Source organism: Lichenostomus cassidix, chromosome Z (genome assembly GCF_008360975.1).
Source record: "Lichenostomus cassidix isolate B80296 chromosome Z, HeHo_3.0, whole genome shotgun sequence".
Classification (NCBI taxonomy): domain Eukaryota; kingdom Metazoa; phylum Chordata; class Aves; order Passeriformes; family Meliphagidae; genus Lichenostomus; species Lichenostomus cassidix.
The window spans coordinates 10785163-10799502 of NC_139511.1; the positions used below are offsets into that span (position 1 = coordinate 10785163).

The 14340-nt window shown below is 37.4% G+C and overlaps 1 protein-coding gene across 3 annotated transcripts in view; it reads left to right on the plus strand.

Annotated features, from left to right (window-relative positions):
- LOC146424373 (uncharacterized) overlaps positions 1 to 14340 on the plus strand; it is a 41282-nt gene that overhangs the window by 6849 nt on the left and 20093 nt on the right. Inside the window, exons 2-6 of one of the 3 annotated variants that reach the window (XM_085043668.1) lie at positions 3699 to 3790; positions 4792 to 7320; positions 9812 to 9994; positions 13132 to 13299; positions 13904 to 14005. In XM_085043668.1, coding sequence (XP_084899794.1) covers positions 3699 to 3790; positions 4792 to 7320; positions 9812 to 9994; positions 13132 to 13299; positions 13904 to 14005 — 3074 coding nt within the window. The remainder of the gene's footprint in view (positions 1 to 3698; positions 3791 to 4791; positions 7321 to 9811; positions 9995 to 13131; positions 13300 to 13903; positions 14006 to 14340) is intronic. The other 2 variants (XM_085043669.1, XM_085043670.1) reach the window with 2 other exon arrangements.

The window sequence follows — 14340 nt, forward strand, 5'->3', positions numbered from 1 at the left end:
AGGTCTTAACCTGCAGTGCTCATGCATACAGCTAATCCTTGCTCAAATCAATATGTCTACTCACATGAGTAGGATTGCAAATGAAGGTGATGAGATTCCTAATTCTGTTCGCATATCTCAGCCCCCGGACCAAAGAAACGAGAATAGACAAAGACAATCCATGGATAAAATAAATGATAAGTGAAGAACTGGTGCCTCTCCTGATGTGGTAGACCTTAGAGAAGAAAGGATAATTTAACATATGGAAATGTAGTATGGACAGCAAAATTATCTGCATCATAAAGTTCTTTCTAATTTTTTTTTTTAATTTAGGGTATCAACAATCAAACACACTGCAGGTACAAGAAAATCAATAACATGTAAATATTATAATTAATATCCAAAAGATGATAGATTTACTCACAAAAACTTTAGAGCTGGTAAAATTAATGACAAGTGAACGGTGCAAATAATCATAATTTTGATCTACTTCCTACCAATTACAGAAATTACTTAAAAAAGATACAGCCTAATCATCCTGTTAACATATATCATACGTCTCATCTTTGACAATTGTCTTGGTTTCAAAGACAGGTGTCTGCTAAGAGAGGTTGAAACCTCCCTTAGGACAGAGAATGTGATTTCCCCTCCCTCTGAATTATTTTAATTTTGAAATCAAGGGCTTTCCGGCAAAGATATGGGAAAAGAAATAACAGTTCTTTACTAGTATCTATAAACAAGCAAGAACAATAATAGCAACCACAAACAGACCCAGAAACCAATGGCAGATGACTTTTGAGCTGCCGAGCACTTTCCCATGTGGTGTAATCACGGTCGCAAGCAGCAGGGGCGCTGTTGAGCTCCCGGCAGGGCAGAGGGGGTGCCATGACTCCCGATCGGCTGCAGGTGGCGCTGTGGCACAGGGTCAGGTCAGCCTCAGGCAGCTGGTAATGGCGGGCAGGCTGAGAAGCAGGCAGGCAGCTTAGAGTGACGAGCAGGGTGGCAGGGGGCAAGGGCTGGCTCTCCCCGGCTAGTCAGCGAGGCAGCAAGGGCTCCGCAGTCACATCAGACACCCCAGTCTCGTGCAGCAAGGCAGGCGGGCAGCAAGGACAGCCGGACTCCCCCGCAGCTGCTGCGAGAAAACGCAGCCGGGAAAACGTGCACTCCCAGTGGGAAGGAGGTTGAATTAAAGCTCACCCAGCCAGGAGGAGAAAACAGAACACAGTTGAATCTCCTGTGGTCACAGCCAGAAGCAAAGAGCAGCCTCTCCTCCTGGTGTCCAATGACAATGACGAGAGTGCCAGTTCCAACGGCCAGGTCTTTCTTTCCCCTTGCCCCGCCCAGCGCTCCCTTTTGTCTCTTACAAAAGAATTGATGGCTCTAATCACCCAGCTATTTGTTGCTTAGTAACAGGAATGGAGAAAAAATTGCAGTGTCCCCCAACAACAATGAAGCAAAATCTGTAATCCTACCTCTATAAACAGCTATTACCTGTGGCTATTTCTACTCATGGTTTCACAGCTGCTTTCTCAGACTTTTAAATTTTAGAAGGTATTAGATCATTTCCCAAAATCCCGTTGTGCAGGGAACCAACACTATCTACCTTCAGTACTTTCAGAGTGTTCCAGTGAGTAGAAGTACTGGTCGTGTTAAACATAGAATTTCTTCTGCAAAGTCAAATGATATTTTACCATTATAAAACATGGAAAAACAGACATTGCAACTATTAGGAGAAACTGAAATTAATGTGATTTTCTTTATAACTGTTCTTTATAACTGTTATGCTTTCTATCTGCTTAATATTCAAGCACCTTCCTTGTAGTGATTATTTTTGGTATTTTTGGTACTTTTTTATTCTCTAGTCTGTCTTGAACCATGCAAACCTTATCCCCAAAGCCAATTATAATTTAAATCCACTGCTAGCTGATTACAAATATGCCTATTATTCTTCCCTAGAAATAAGACCATAAACACTTCGTGTATTAAATGTATCTCTGGCCTTATGTTGCATTCAGCATTCAGTAAAAATCAGAATTTGTTTAATCTGGGGTGCATACAACTGTAAAAGTAACCATCAAATGTAAAGAGAAACTAAGGTAAAACAGGCAGCTGGTCTTGATCTGCAGATAGTTTTTAACAGCATTTTAGCAGTGACAATTAGAAATCACATTCCCTATATTGAGATTAACCGTTTAATTACTGACTGTAGAATAGGGAGAAAACCCCGTGAAAATGGAATCCCTGGGGAACAATAAAAAGTAATATGCAAGTATTTTGGATGTACAACCGTGGAGGTCAAGAAGGTGAAGGGGAAGGATAAAGAGAAGGGGAAGGAACTGAACGTGGAACATCTTTCTTAAGTTTAATTGAGGGAATTCCTGGAAGGAAAAACATTTTCTCAGTTTCAACTTAATGAAATATAACTGAAACCTCAACTGCAACAGTCACATTACTGTTCTGTGCTACACTGCTGTTCCTTAAGTCATAAGTACATGCATCAATCTGCAGATCTTACATACCACACTTCAAATATGAGGTTGATACTTCTGGCATACTTGCATATGCATCTCTTTAAGAGAATATTTATTTTTATCCAGAACTGATGGAAACTCCCTTCAACCCTACACTACAAATAAGTTTCAGTCACAGTTCTTGCCTCTGTGTCCTTTAAAGCCTTGTATTTCATTTTAAGCTCACTCTTCTGACAAACAGAGCTCAGTTGGCAGGTTTGGCTGTCTGACAAGCTTTGATTAAAGACTCCTGGAAAAAGTAGAGGTATAGCATCATACTGAGAACTGACAATGTAAACATTCTGAAGTGCCTGCTGTGAAATAAGTACAAGACTTTCACAGTGTCCCTGGAATGTCTTCCAAAAAAGACAGATAATGCCTGCATTTTGCAGCCAGCTAATGAATGTACACTGGCATGTTCAGTCATTCGGGCCTCACACAAAGCTTTTCAGAAGTAGCAATGACTGTGTCTTGAAAGAATTTCTTCCAGTTGTTTGGCTAGCTGTGTATCCCTGCATACAGTGACATGTAACGTGAGTCTTATAATGTCAATATAATCATTTAAAGTGCTTTATCCTAACACTTACAACTAGATTCATGCATCCTCATTATACCAGGTAAGTTTATAGCCTTAAGAATTCACTCCTGCTCCTTCCACAATGACATATTTCATGTTCTGGTAAAAATCTAAAGACAGTTATAACTAATAACACTTGTAATCAGTTGATTTTTCCCAACATAACTCTATTGATTTTCAAGACCACACCCATAATGTATGAGCTGTTCCAATACTTCTCACTTCAAAGAATCCCTTCTCAAGAGAAGAAAACAATCATTGAGTATTTCATTACATATATAAATAAGATTGAATTTAAAATGAATGCTTAAAACAAAATATTAATCTCTAAAAATCAGAATCAGATAAAATAATAGACTGTGAAAGGTCACCCACTCCTCAAACCTTCCACAGACTTCAAAGAGTATTGGTTCAGGTCCTATAGCTAAGACCATGAAATCCTGATTTTAAGCTATTATTTGAAAATCTTCAAAATTTTTCCTAAATAACCAAAAGAAGAAATAAATGTGTTAGTACCTGCTTTAGAACTTTTCTAATTTTAGTTATAACAAGTTAGAAAACCTGAAAGAATTAGAGAGCAAAATTATTCCAGAGAAGCTTTCTCATTATCCAATGTTTTCCCTCCCGCACAGAAAAGTAGAACACAGATACCCATGCTTCTTAGAAATGAGTAGAAAAAGAAGAAAAAGCTTCAAGAGCAGAAAGAGCTCTGGTTCCAGAGAAGGTAAGTTTGCAAAAATATTTTATATAAAGTCATCAGAAACACGTGGCTATTCTTTATTTACTCATCAAGACAGAAATTCACCTTTGTGCCTAAATCTGTTTTTCAAATTGGGAATATTTACAGTTAAGTGTGGGTACGTACAGGTAATGTCTTGGTGAGGCTAGTTTTTTTGTTTCAGTTAAGCTGCTATCCTAAGCTATTTCTGGCAAAGGCTTTCCAAACATATTGTTGTTCAACTGCTGCAAAACTTCATCATTCTTAATGTAAATCTCAGTGTTGACTTAGTTTAATAGCTTGTTCTAATCCTTTTCAGGTAGATGTCACTATTAAACTTATCCTCTAACGCGCATGACCTATTCTAAAAAAAGCCCACACAAGACAGAATTTTGTGTCATTATGTGAATGCCATGAAATCTTGCCTAGTACAGCCAGGAAACACTATTTTCTTCTACTTTGGACATGTAGTTGTGGCTTAAATCTCCTGGCAATGTGCCACTAATCTGTGTGATTGTGATTATATTAATCAATCCCTTTGTTTGCTTATCTGTAAAAGGATTATAAAAGCCAGTTCCACAGAATTTATCCCAAAGTGCTAGCAGGCAGTGGAATATTGATTGACGCAGTGTGTTCACAGGAACAAAGTAAATACAAGGAGGAGTAAAGAAATTTAAAATGCAGCTCTTGTTATAAGCAAATAGAATACCTTATCACCTAACAAAAATAAAACTTTATTTTTTAAAAGTGTTAATATATTGATTTTCTCAAATCAGAGTGAATAGAGGTGGCCCACAATGTTTATCTGATTTCACGTTATTTATCAGACAATTATAACAGAACAAGTCAATACTGAAACTAAAAAATAATGTCATGGAAAATACACTACATCTTAAAATAGCAAAGGTATTTTCTAGGAACATTGTCTCAAAGCTAATCATACATTTATGAAACTGCTTACCAAATCGTAGGAAATATGTTTTTTCTCCTTTTTCTCCTTAAATTAGATGAACAATTGTCACCAATTTGTAAATGCCAGCAAAATGTAGGAAGCCTTAAAAATAAAGCACATGAGAATCTGTCTTACTCCACAGAGCCACTGGATGTAAAGTGTGCTGAAGAAGATGGAAAAGATCATGAAAACAAGAATCAGAGTAGCTCAGATGCTTCTGAAGATAGAGACCTTGATAATGTATCAGACAGTGAAAAAGAAGGGAAGAAGGAAAAGAACTGCCCTCCTAAAATGGTCTCCTCTCAGCAGGATGAAATCCTAGCCACAGTAACTTTTGGTGAGTCAGGGGCCTCATCCAAAGGTAAAATTACACTGTGGGGCAGGCCAGACTCTTCAGAGTCCATTAGTTTGGCCCCTGGAAAAATTTCTGCAGAAGTAAAATGTGGGTCTTTTAATGTGAAAGTAGAAATTAAGAATGTTTCTTTATTTGATTCTGGAACAAAAGTTGTGGATGAAAAAAGGAAAAGTTCAAAGAACAAGAAACGCTGTCATGAAAGACAATACCAGAAAAGTCAGTGTTCAAAATGTTCAAAGTACCAGTGCCCTTCAACTGACCACTCAGCAGAACACAAGGGGAAATATAAGGGATCATCTAAACATAAAATTCAAACTGCCATCAACAAAAGTGCCTCCCTGGAAATGAACATTGAAACAAAAGAAATTCAAGTGGAATATACCAGCAGAAAGAAAAACCTCAAGGTTAACATCAAAGCTGGTGAGCAGGCACAGAGAAAAGCATGCAACAGGGAACATGAAGATACATATTGGAGTGAAACAGATTATTCTGTAACAGAGGCATTGTGTAACACAGATTGTGAATCATCTTTTAGCTTTCATGAAAAAGCAAATTATACATTCCCAGATGGATATACACTTCTCCCTCCACCTAAAGAATTTGCTGACTGTGACAAAATGCACCTGGATACAATTGCAGAAGGTGTATCTTTGTGCCCTGTTAATAGCAGAAAGGAATCTGACAGCCTTACTACAGCCTTGAGTGTTTGGGGGGAAGAAAATTACTTCTGTAAACTTAATACAGAGGAGTATGATGACCACACCAATGAAAAGGAAGATTTTTCAAAGGATAAAATATTTTCCTCAAAAATAAATACTGCTAATTGTCTTGTAGCTATTAATACCTTGCATAACCCAAACAATGAGAAGGAATGTGCTAATAGAAGCAATGTAGTAGGTCAAGAAAGTAATAACTGTGACAAACACAGAGACACAGGGCCAAAAACAGCAAGAAGAAAGTCTTTCCCAGATACTACCCTGGATGTACTATCACCAGTTCACCCTAGAAGGGATTCTGGCTTTTATTCACTGCCATCTTTAAAAGTATTGCTTAAGGAGACCAAAGCAGGAGATGTCTGTAACAGGAACTCACATATTCCTACCAAATATAAGGAACTTTGTCCTGACTTGACCTCCTCTCTGACAGAGCTTTGCAAGTATCCTGACTTAACTTCCTCACTGAGAAATCTGAGAAGTCTTAAGTCTTCCTATCAATATGCTTTCACGTCATTTGATCATAATATTACCACTTACCCATCTGAGCCTGAAGAAGATGTCTGTCTAGATGGCACTTGTTTACTGAATGACTATACAGACTGTATGGGGCAAGGTGAAGAAACAGAAGAAACATTAATGGAGAGTCTTAATTCCAGTGGTACTATACATGACAAAAAAGAAAATGGCCATGAAGAGCCTCTGGGAAACCTAGCGATGTGGGAAGAAGACTCTGAGTCTACTGAAGCTTTAGATAAAGAGAAATCAGAGTACAACCCTATAGAAAAGCATGTTGAATGGCAGAACAAAGCTCACCTGGTACAAGTCTCTCCACTTGCTGGAAGCTCTTCAGGTGAATTCATTGATGACAAAGAAAGTACTAATTATGCATCTACAGAGAGCATCCCAAAACAGTGTTCAGTTTTAGAGTTAAATGTTCACCCTCCTTATGCAGAGTCTGAGGTAACAAATAGAAGGAGAGGGTCAGTACTGACTGACCCTCTAGTGATACCTGAAGAAGTAGAAGGAAGACTCATCCACGGTGAGACTACATTGCAACCTGAATGTTTTGGCTCTGCAGTAAGAAAGGAACCTAACCTTACCTGCAGTATACAAGAAAAATCCTCACTGTCATCCTTGCTTTTAGATCCCAAGGAGCATGACATAGATAAAGAATTTGAAAGCTTTTCTGAGCTACAGGACATATCTGGGGATATCCTTGTTGAATCTGATTGCCATAATAATTCGGCACAGGCTTCCATGTTATCTACCTCTTCAGCATGCAAGGAAAAGAAAGAGAATTTCACAGAACATTCAAACATTAAGGAGAGATTGGAAAACTCTTGCAATAAAGAGTCAACTGATGATAGTTTAAGGAGAGAGCCTGGAGCAAATCAACTACCTCTGTTAGTCAAATCCAAGTTTGAGGAAGTTGAGTCAGAGTTTGAAATGAAAGAAGATTATTATGAGAATGCAGATATCTCCCCATCATCAGTCAAACAGATTAGTCAGAAAGGTAGGTGTTACAAGACTTTTCAAGTTAACATCATTTACACACCTTTTGCATAGGAGCTTTTGTGACATCTGTCTCCATGGAAAATAAATGTACGTTAAAAGTTTGCAATTATACTGTGACGTTTTATATGTTTGCCCATGGGGTTATAATATGCAGTTATTCTGCTGAGGGTCCTAGGAACCATCTTGTAGAGCCAAGAAACCTAAATAAAAAAAATAATAATAAATTAATGCAGCTTTGATCAAGAAGCAGTTTTCCGACACGAAACCATACACCCATTCTAAACGTCTAGTGACAGAAGCAAATAGCATTGCAGGAAGTAATAGTAAAAGCAGTTGCCATGTGAAATTAACTCAGAGCTCTAGTCAATGTTTAAAACCACATAAATCCGGTTTTCATATCCATGCAATCTGTATAAATACTGCATTCTAAGTACGTCAGTCTTAATTCTGGCTGAACATTTTCATGCAACGACCATAAGAGATACTTTAACCTGCTTTTCTCCTCTCTTTTATATATAAGAGAAAACTGCATATGAAATAGGCTTATTTCTAATAGCTAATATTTTTCAAAATTTCTTGTCTTCCTGTCTATAACCCATCTACTCATATCCAGAACTGGTCATTTAAAATGAGTGTTTTGAATTATAGAAATGTTAAGCCATCCTGGGACATTGCAAACTACAATGTGAGCCTTTTACATTATGAATATGTACGCACACGCGGGTGTTTGAAATATCACTCCAAACACTACAATTCAATTTTTTTTAATATTAATCAGGTTATATGCAAATATATCTTGTATTTATCTCTCCAGAAGGCAACGTTTCCAGCAGATTTGGCGGTTAAAAGGTTTGTACTGTTGAAAAATACACATTTTCTTGTGGAAAAATGTCAAATATAATCCTAGTTAAAAGCATCAGAAGTTTTTTTAATTTTTTTTAATTCACCATGCCTGCAAAATAGACTGGTATGACCTCCATGGCTGTCTTGTTTGGCATTGGTAATGGAAAATAAAAAAATACCTGAAGTCTATATATACTATATAGATATACTACATAGATACGTATTGCTATATAGATCAATTTCTCAATATGAATAACTCAATTCCAATAGCTCAGTATCAATATATAAAATAGAGCATTCATGAAATTGAAATCTCTATAGAACAAGTTATTAAATGAAGATATTAAAGGAAAACTGCATGCTAAAACCCTTGATTTCTCAAGAGGTTAAGGACACAGCATAGAAGTGAGGTGTAGCTCTTTCTTTCATTTTTGTTTTTTCTCTTGTTTTATTCACTCTTTCCTTTTGCCCCTTGCTAAGAATTATCTACTCATGTTCTTTCTCATACCTATCATCTCACCTAATCTGTAACTTTGGCCCTCTTTTGGTCCAGGATCATATTTTGATTTTCCTTCATTCCTAGCAATGCTGTGGAGGGCCCTACCTTAATTGCATAAATGTATACATCCAGGAAGTAGTAAAAGAATTTAAAGTTTTACAATTCATTAATATGAATTAAAATCCACTTTTAGCTGGAGAATACCAGCCTACTTTCCCAAGATATAGGGCAATGTGGGACTTCCTGAGCTTAGTAATCCAGTGACACTGGAAAGCAAATGTGGCATTTTTCAGCAAAGAGTGAGAACATCTAGAAGAGAGGAGAGGAGATGCCACTGTGGTAAACAGGATCGAGGAGAGGCAATCTAGAAGTCTCTTGGTGTTCTGGGGTCTTCATGATTATCAGAGAGGAAAGGACTCATGCGAAGGGCATTACAACGGCACTGCAAGAGATAGGGTTTCCTGACTCTTAGCAATGGTCTGGAACAGTGCCCTGGAATGCCCTGGCTCAATGATAAGTGTCAGTGATGGAGATCTGCCTGAAGCCAGAAAGAGGATGGACAACCATGAGCCCACCTACACAATCCTCCAGGGAGCGTGTTGAGGTTGGACTTCCTCTCTATCTGCCCTTGCCAGTGGCTACACTCACATTTTCAGAACAGAATATAATACAAAGTCTGTTTTCCAGTTGTTTTACCTGAAATAATAATACAGCAAGTAAGTTTAATCTGTCTTAACTAGAAAGAAATCTAAATCAGAAGAATCTTCATACATGCCTTACGAGATTCTTCATGTTCAAATATGAGTTTATATATCTATTGACCGCTTCAAAAATGTATTAAATAGGATTAAATTAGGAGCACATTAAATAGGATCCATGAGCAATTTACAAGTTTTCATATTAAAATAGTGATGGACAAATGGCTATGTAGGCATTTAACTAAAGGCTCTTGTATTTTTCTCTGCGTAAAGGGCCTCAGTTAGTCTAAAATATATACTTTCTGAATATTTTCAGTATTATTTGGTATTTTCATTTATATGTTGGCTAGATTATTCTTGTGTTTAGAATGTGGAAATATTAAACAGTAAAATTGCTTATATAAGTAGTGTCACATATTCACCACAAACAACATCTGGTTATAACTTAGACTTGAAATCAGAAATGAATAAAACCAGAAAGCTACCTTTGAAGAAAGACACCAGAGCGAGTGACAGTTCCCAGGAAGATGCAATAGACCAGTGGGCCAGAAGACGGAAACAGTTCAAAGACAGCAAAAAATGCAGTTCAACTGGAGGAAGCTCCATAAACAGCACAATCACTGAGGGATCATGTGAGTACTTTAGTCTTACACTTGTGATCTTTCCCCTTTGTGTGATTAGCACTCTTACAGGATTTTCATCTGAGGAAATTGATCTCCAGTTCACTGAGTGTCTGTGTTAGTCACTATCATGACTAGCATGAGATATCTGCTCTCCTTGGTTAAGCAAAGAACCTGATTAAAAAAAAAGTTGATTCTATCATGGATGTTTGTGGTAGAACATGTTCAAAAAAATTACGACAAACATTAGGCACAAACATGGCAGCAGGTTTGAGGTTATAACAAAAATAATAATCCTGATATCTACTTACGTCAAAGCCATGCTGAGCTGGGAATCTTTCCTCACTAAAATAACCTGCTGCTCCAACTTTAATGTGGACTTGTTGCCTAGATTGTTGTTCAGTGTGACCCATAACTGAGTCTTTAAGAAGCCTGTCAGCCTGCCACATGGAAATTTGTCAACTTAAACTGCATGGGAAGGAATTTTTAAGATTAACTGCTTAGTGAATTTGCATTTTATGCAGATGGAGCCACCAAGCAAGGACAGCATAATCTAGGGGGGAACATATGTGGTACTTCTTACGTGACACTGCCCCACCTGCTGTTCTGCTATTTTAATCGAGTAAGGAATACTATTTAGAGATGAAGAAATGTGCACTTCCCTGTGAAAATATTTTGTGCTACAATGATTTGGTGCAGGAAATTTTATTTGTAGATGCCTAATCTCCTTTTTGAAGAAGGGTAAATGCAAACCTATAGAAGACTCTCATCTGTAAGACTTCAACGCAGGTCTGGTAAATGAACTATAAATATGTTCTGTCTCTGTACCAAGGAGGTAAGTCCTCCAACAACAGAGCCTCAATTCACTGCCTAAACATAGATTTCAGTTGGCAGCCTGAATACCAAGAGGGACCTGAGATATATGACCAGACCTTTTTGAAGCAGTAATTGAGCAGCAAGCAGGATATGCTAAGGCATCTAATATGGTACTGGCCACCTATGTTCATGTAACTGAGGCAATCCCTAAGGCTTTAACGCCTGTTGACAAAGCAGCAGAATGACTGACATTTCACATGGAAATAAAAAAGATAGCAGTTTTGGTAGCAGTTTTGACTGTTTGCCCCTAAAACAGATTCAAGGCCATAGTAATAAGATTAGAAAGTTACTATGTCAAACTACCTGAGTTCAAAAAACCTACTAGATGCTATATACATCAGGGTAAACTGTTCCTTGATTTCAACAGTAATGTCCCTTCAATATAAAGCTGGACCATAAATTTTACTATTTCAGGCATGTGTTGGTTTCATAAAGAAAGCATATATATATTTTTAAGAAATCAAGTCAAAAAAGAAAAAGTTGCAAGAGCTAGAATTGTTTTTCTTGAGACGAAGCTTTGGGTAGCACATGGCATAAACCCAAAGTGGTCTCCAGAAAAACTCGCTGTGTAGACAGCTCTGACACAAATTCTCACATCTAATCATTTTGAATACTATGCCACAGGCCTGAGACTTCTGTCTCTTCTGGTTTGGTAACTAGACTGTTCCCTCATGTTGGCAGACTTGAGACAACTCTGATTGACATATGGAAGCAGCAGCTCCTTGTATGCTTACTTCCAGCATCTGGGAGGAATTTAAGTGAGCTTGTTTGTGACACCCCAGTTTGACACCTGTTCTGAAAACTCGAGATGAAAATTTTTGGCATAATTCCATGCTGTCAGCATGGCAGTGTGTATTTCTCTAGTTTTGCCTATTTGTCACATTTTAATTTCTATTTTAGTTGCAAAAATTCAGCATTAAACTGGTAAGATACTGTGCTGTACCGAGTTGTTCGGTACTAGTTTAGGTTTTCTTAATTTAGGCATTCATGGTAGTAAGCTAAAATGGGCTTTAAACATATGAGCATAGTAATATTTACTTGTCTATTTGCTAGTAGTTTCTAATGCAGTTAAGCATATAATCTCATAGTTTCTGCATAATAAGGGAGAAACCAGTGCAAGTGGAGTATTTCTCTAGATAGACACAATAGAGCACATTTTCTAAGTTACAAGGGACTGCCACTTAGATATATTCAGGAAGTGGCTTCCTGAACAAATATAACCTTAAATAAAGGTTAATTTTTATCTTCTCTGTTTTCAAACTGGGAATTGTTTTACATCAAACAGGATAAACAAAGCAAACAGATCCTTCCTCCAGCTGCATTAAATCTAGCTGCATTCCACCATGCATTTCATACTGAAAGCTACATGATGTTTTTTTCTTCTCAGTTTATCTATTAGCACAGTGTCTGATGATATATACTTATATAAGACTTTCACCATCCCATCTTAACTTTGATGTTCCAGCTCCTTGTCTGCTTGGGATGTTGTGGTACTATTACACAGCCTTTTTCTTTACATTCATCTTGGTGTTTCTATCCTGTCACACAGCTAGATGCCTGACATCCTATTGCCTTGTGAGCCTGAACTTTCGCAGCGAACTAGAGCTCTCCTCCATCTCCATGTGCATCTGTCATTGCAAGACATTGTGAATGTAAATTTATATAAAATATGAATCTGGAAAGCCTCAGGGTAACACATCATACAAATTCAACAGCCTATGAAGAAACTAGCCAGAAATTCTATGTTAAAAGAAAAAAAACAACACCAAACTGTTATTTCCTCACCTACTTTTTAACAAAACTTTTCATGTCTGGAAGAGCAAAAATTAAGCAAACAGCAAAAATGGTCATCAATGCTCCTGTCATGTAAGATATTTTTCATCTCCCCTTTTGTCTTCTGATATGCACAGAACTCAAGCTAAATTTCTAGATTTGTTTGATTTCCTAATCAAATGGACCACATAAGATAGCTTAAGAACTAGCTAAAGCCAGATTTGTCTTAGAGAGGGGCAGCTCCTGTTTTGACAATTGAGACTTCACTTCTTATTCACTTATTCAGTGTGCATTAGCCTCCAGCACTGTGATCTTATATTCAGAAATCCTTGCAGACTTCTCCTTTAACACCAACAAAATTGAGAAACTCAGTAGAAACATTACAAACAGTTTATTAAGGATCTTGTGGCATTTTCTTCCATGCTGACTGGCTGAGGTTTCTTATTCTTCATGCATTTTCCCTACTGACATAACTCTTACTTGTTTTATCATCATTACAGTAAATTCAGAGGATGCTCGATCAGTAGATCTTGGACTATGTTCTGAAAATGAGGACAGAGGTTTTTATACAGAAAATTTTCATTCTGCTTCCTGGGTTTTCAGAGGAGATGATGTCTCTCCAGATAACAGTCCTAGATGTCTGAGCAAAAGACCTAGACCAGTGGCAAGTAAGTTGGCTAGAGCAACAGGTAATGTCATAAAAATTTATTTATTTTGGGCACGCTGAGAACTTCAGGGGATCAGCATTTTGGAGAAGATGCTGGTCACTTATGCTAAAGACAGGAAAAGGAGCAACCCAAAAATCTAAAAGATTATTTAAAAAAATAAATAAATAAGGAGTTCTTATTTAGCTATTATCTTGCAAAATATTAGCATTACTTGACAAAATTGGAACTGATAAAAGGTGATAACTAAACCTCAAGAGATAAGCGTAGAGGCAGTGTAATTCTGTAACTTCTTCAAGCGTGGCAAAATCCCAGAGCACCATCAGTAGAGTGGAATATCTGAGTATTTTTCCACCTCGTAATTACAAAGTCCAGGCACTTAATTTAAACTGCTGTCTGCCAGTTGCCTAACATGAATGATATTTGATCAAATGCAGTGTGAGGGGTGTCACTCTCTGAGGACTAGCATTAAACAGCCAGGAGTGATATTCAAAGCATCCCAATCATTTGTAGAATCAATAACACTCAGTGCCTACAAAAAGTTTTAAAAACAGGCTGCTGCTTATTAAACTGAACTTGTAGAGAAAAAGGGTATCTCTATTTCCAGTTCGAGAAAGAACAGTGAAGATCGCTAAAGGGACTGGCAATTACCCTTGGGGTTTCAGGATCCAGTTCTCAAAGCCTATCCTTGTGACTGAAGTTGACACAAGTAAGTTGTGTTTGTACTGTTTAATTTGTCCTGTGGAAACGTATAAAAATAAATATATAATAGTATATTATATACACTGATAATGATGCCTTAGAATTTTTAACATCTGTATTTTTCATGTATCTCTAGTTTTAGTGTGTAGCTCTAGACTCCATAGAAAGTGCTAAAACTTCTGTTCCCAGCATCTTAAGAAAAAACAATTCCTCTAAGCTGGAAATCCAAGGACACTTTAGCTGCCTCAGGGCTCCAAAATATGTAAACAACAGTGAACTGGGGAGAGCAATTTGGGGTAATTGACATCATCATCAGAGGGGGTAATTAGAGGATTAAGGCCT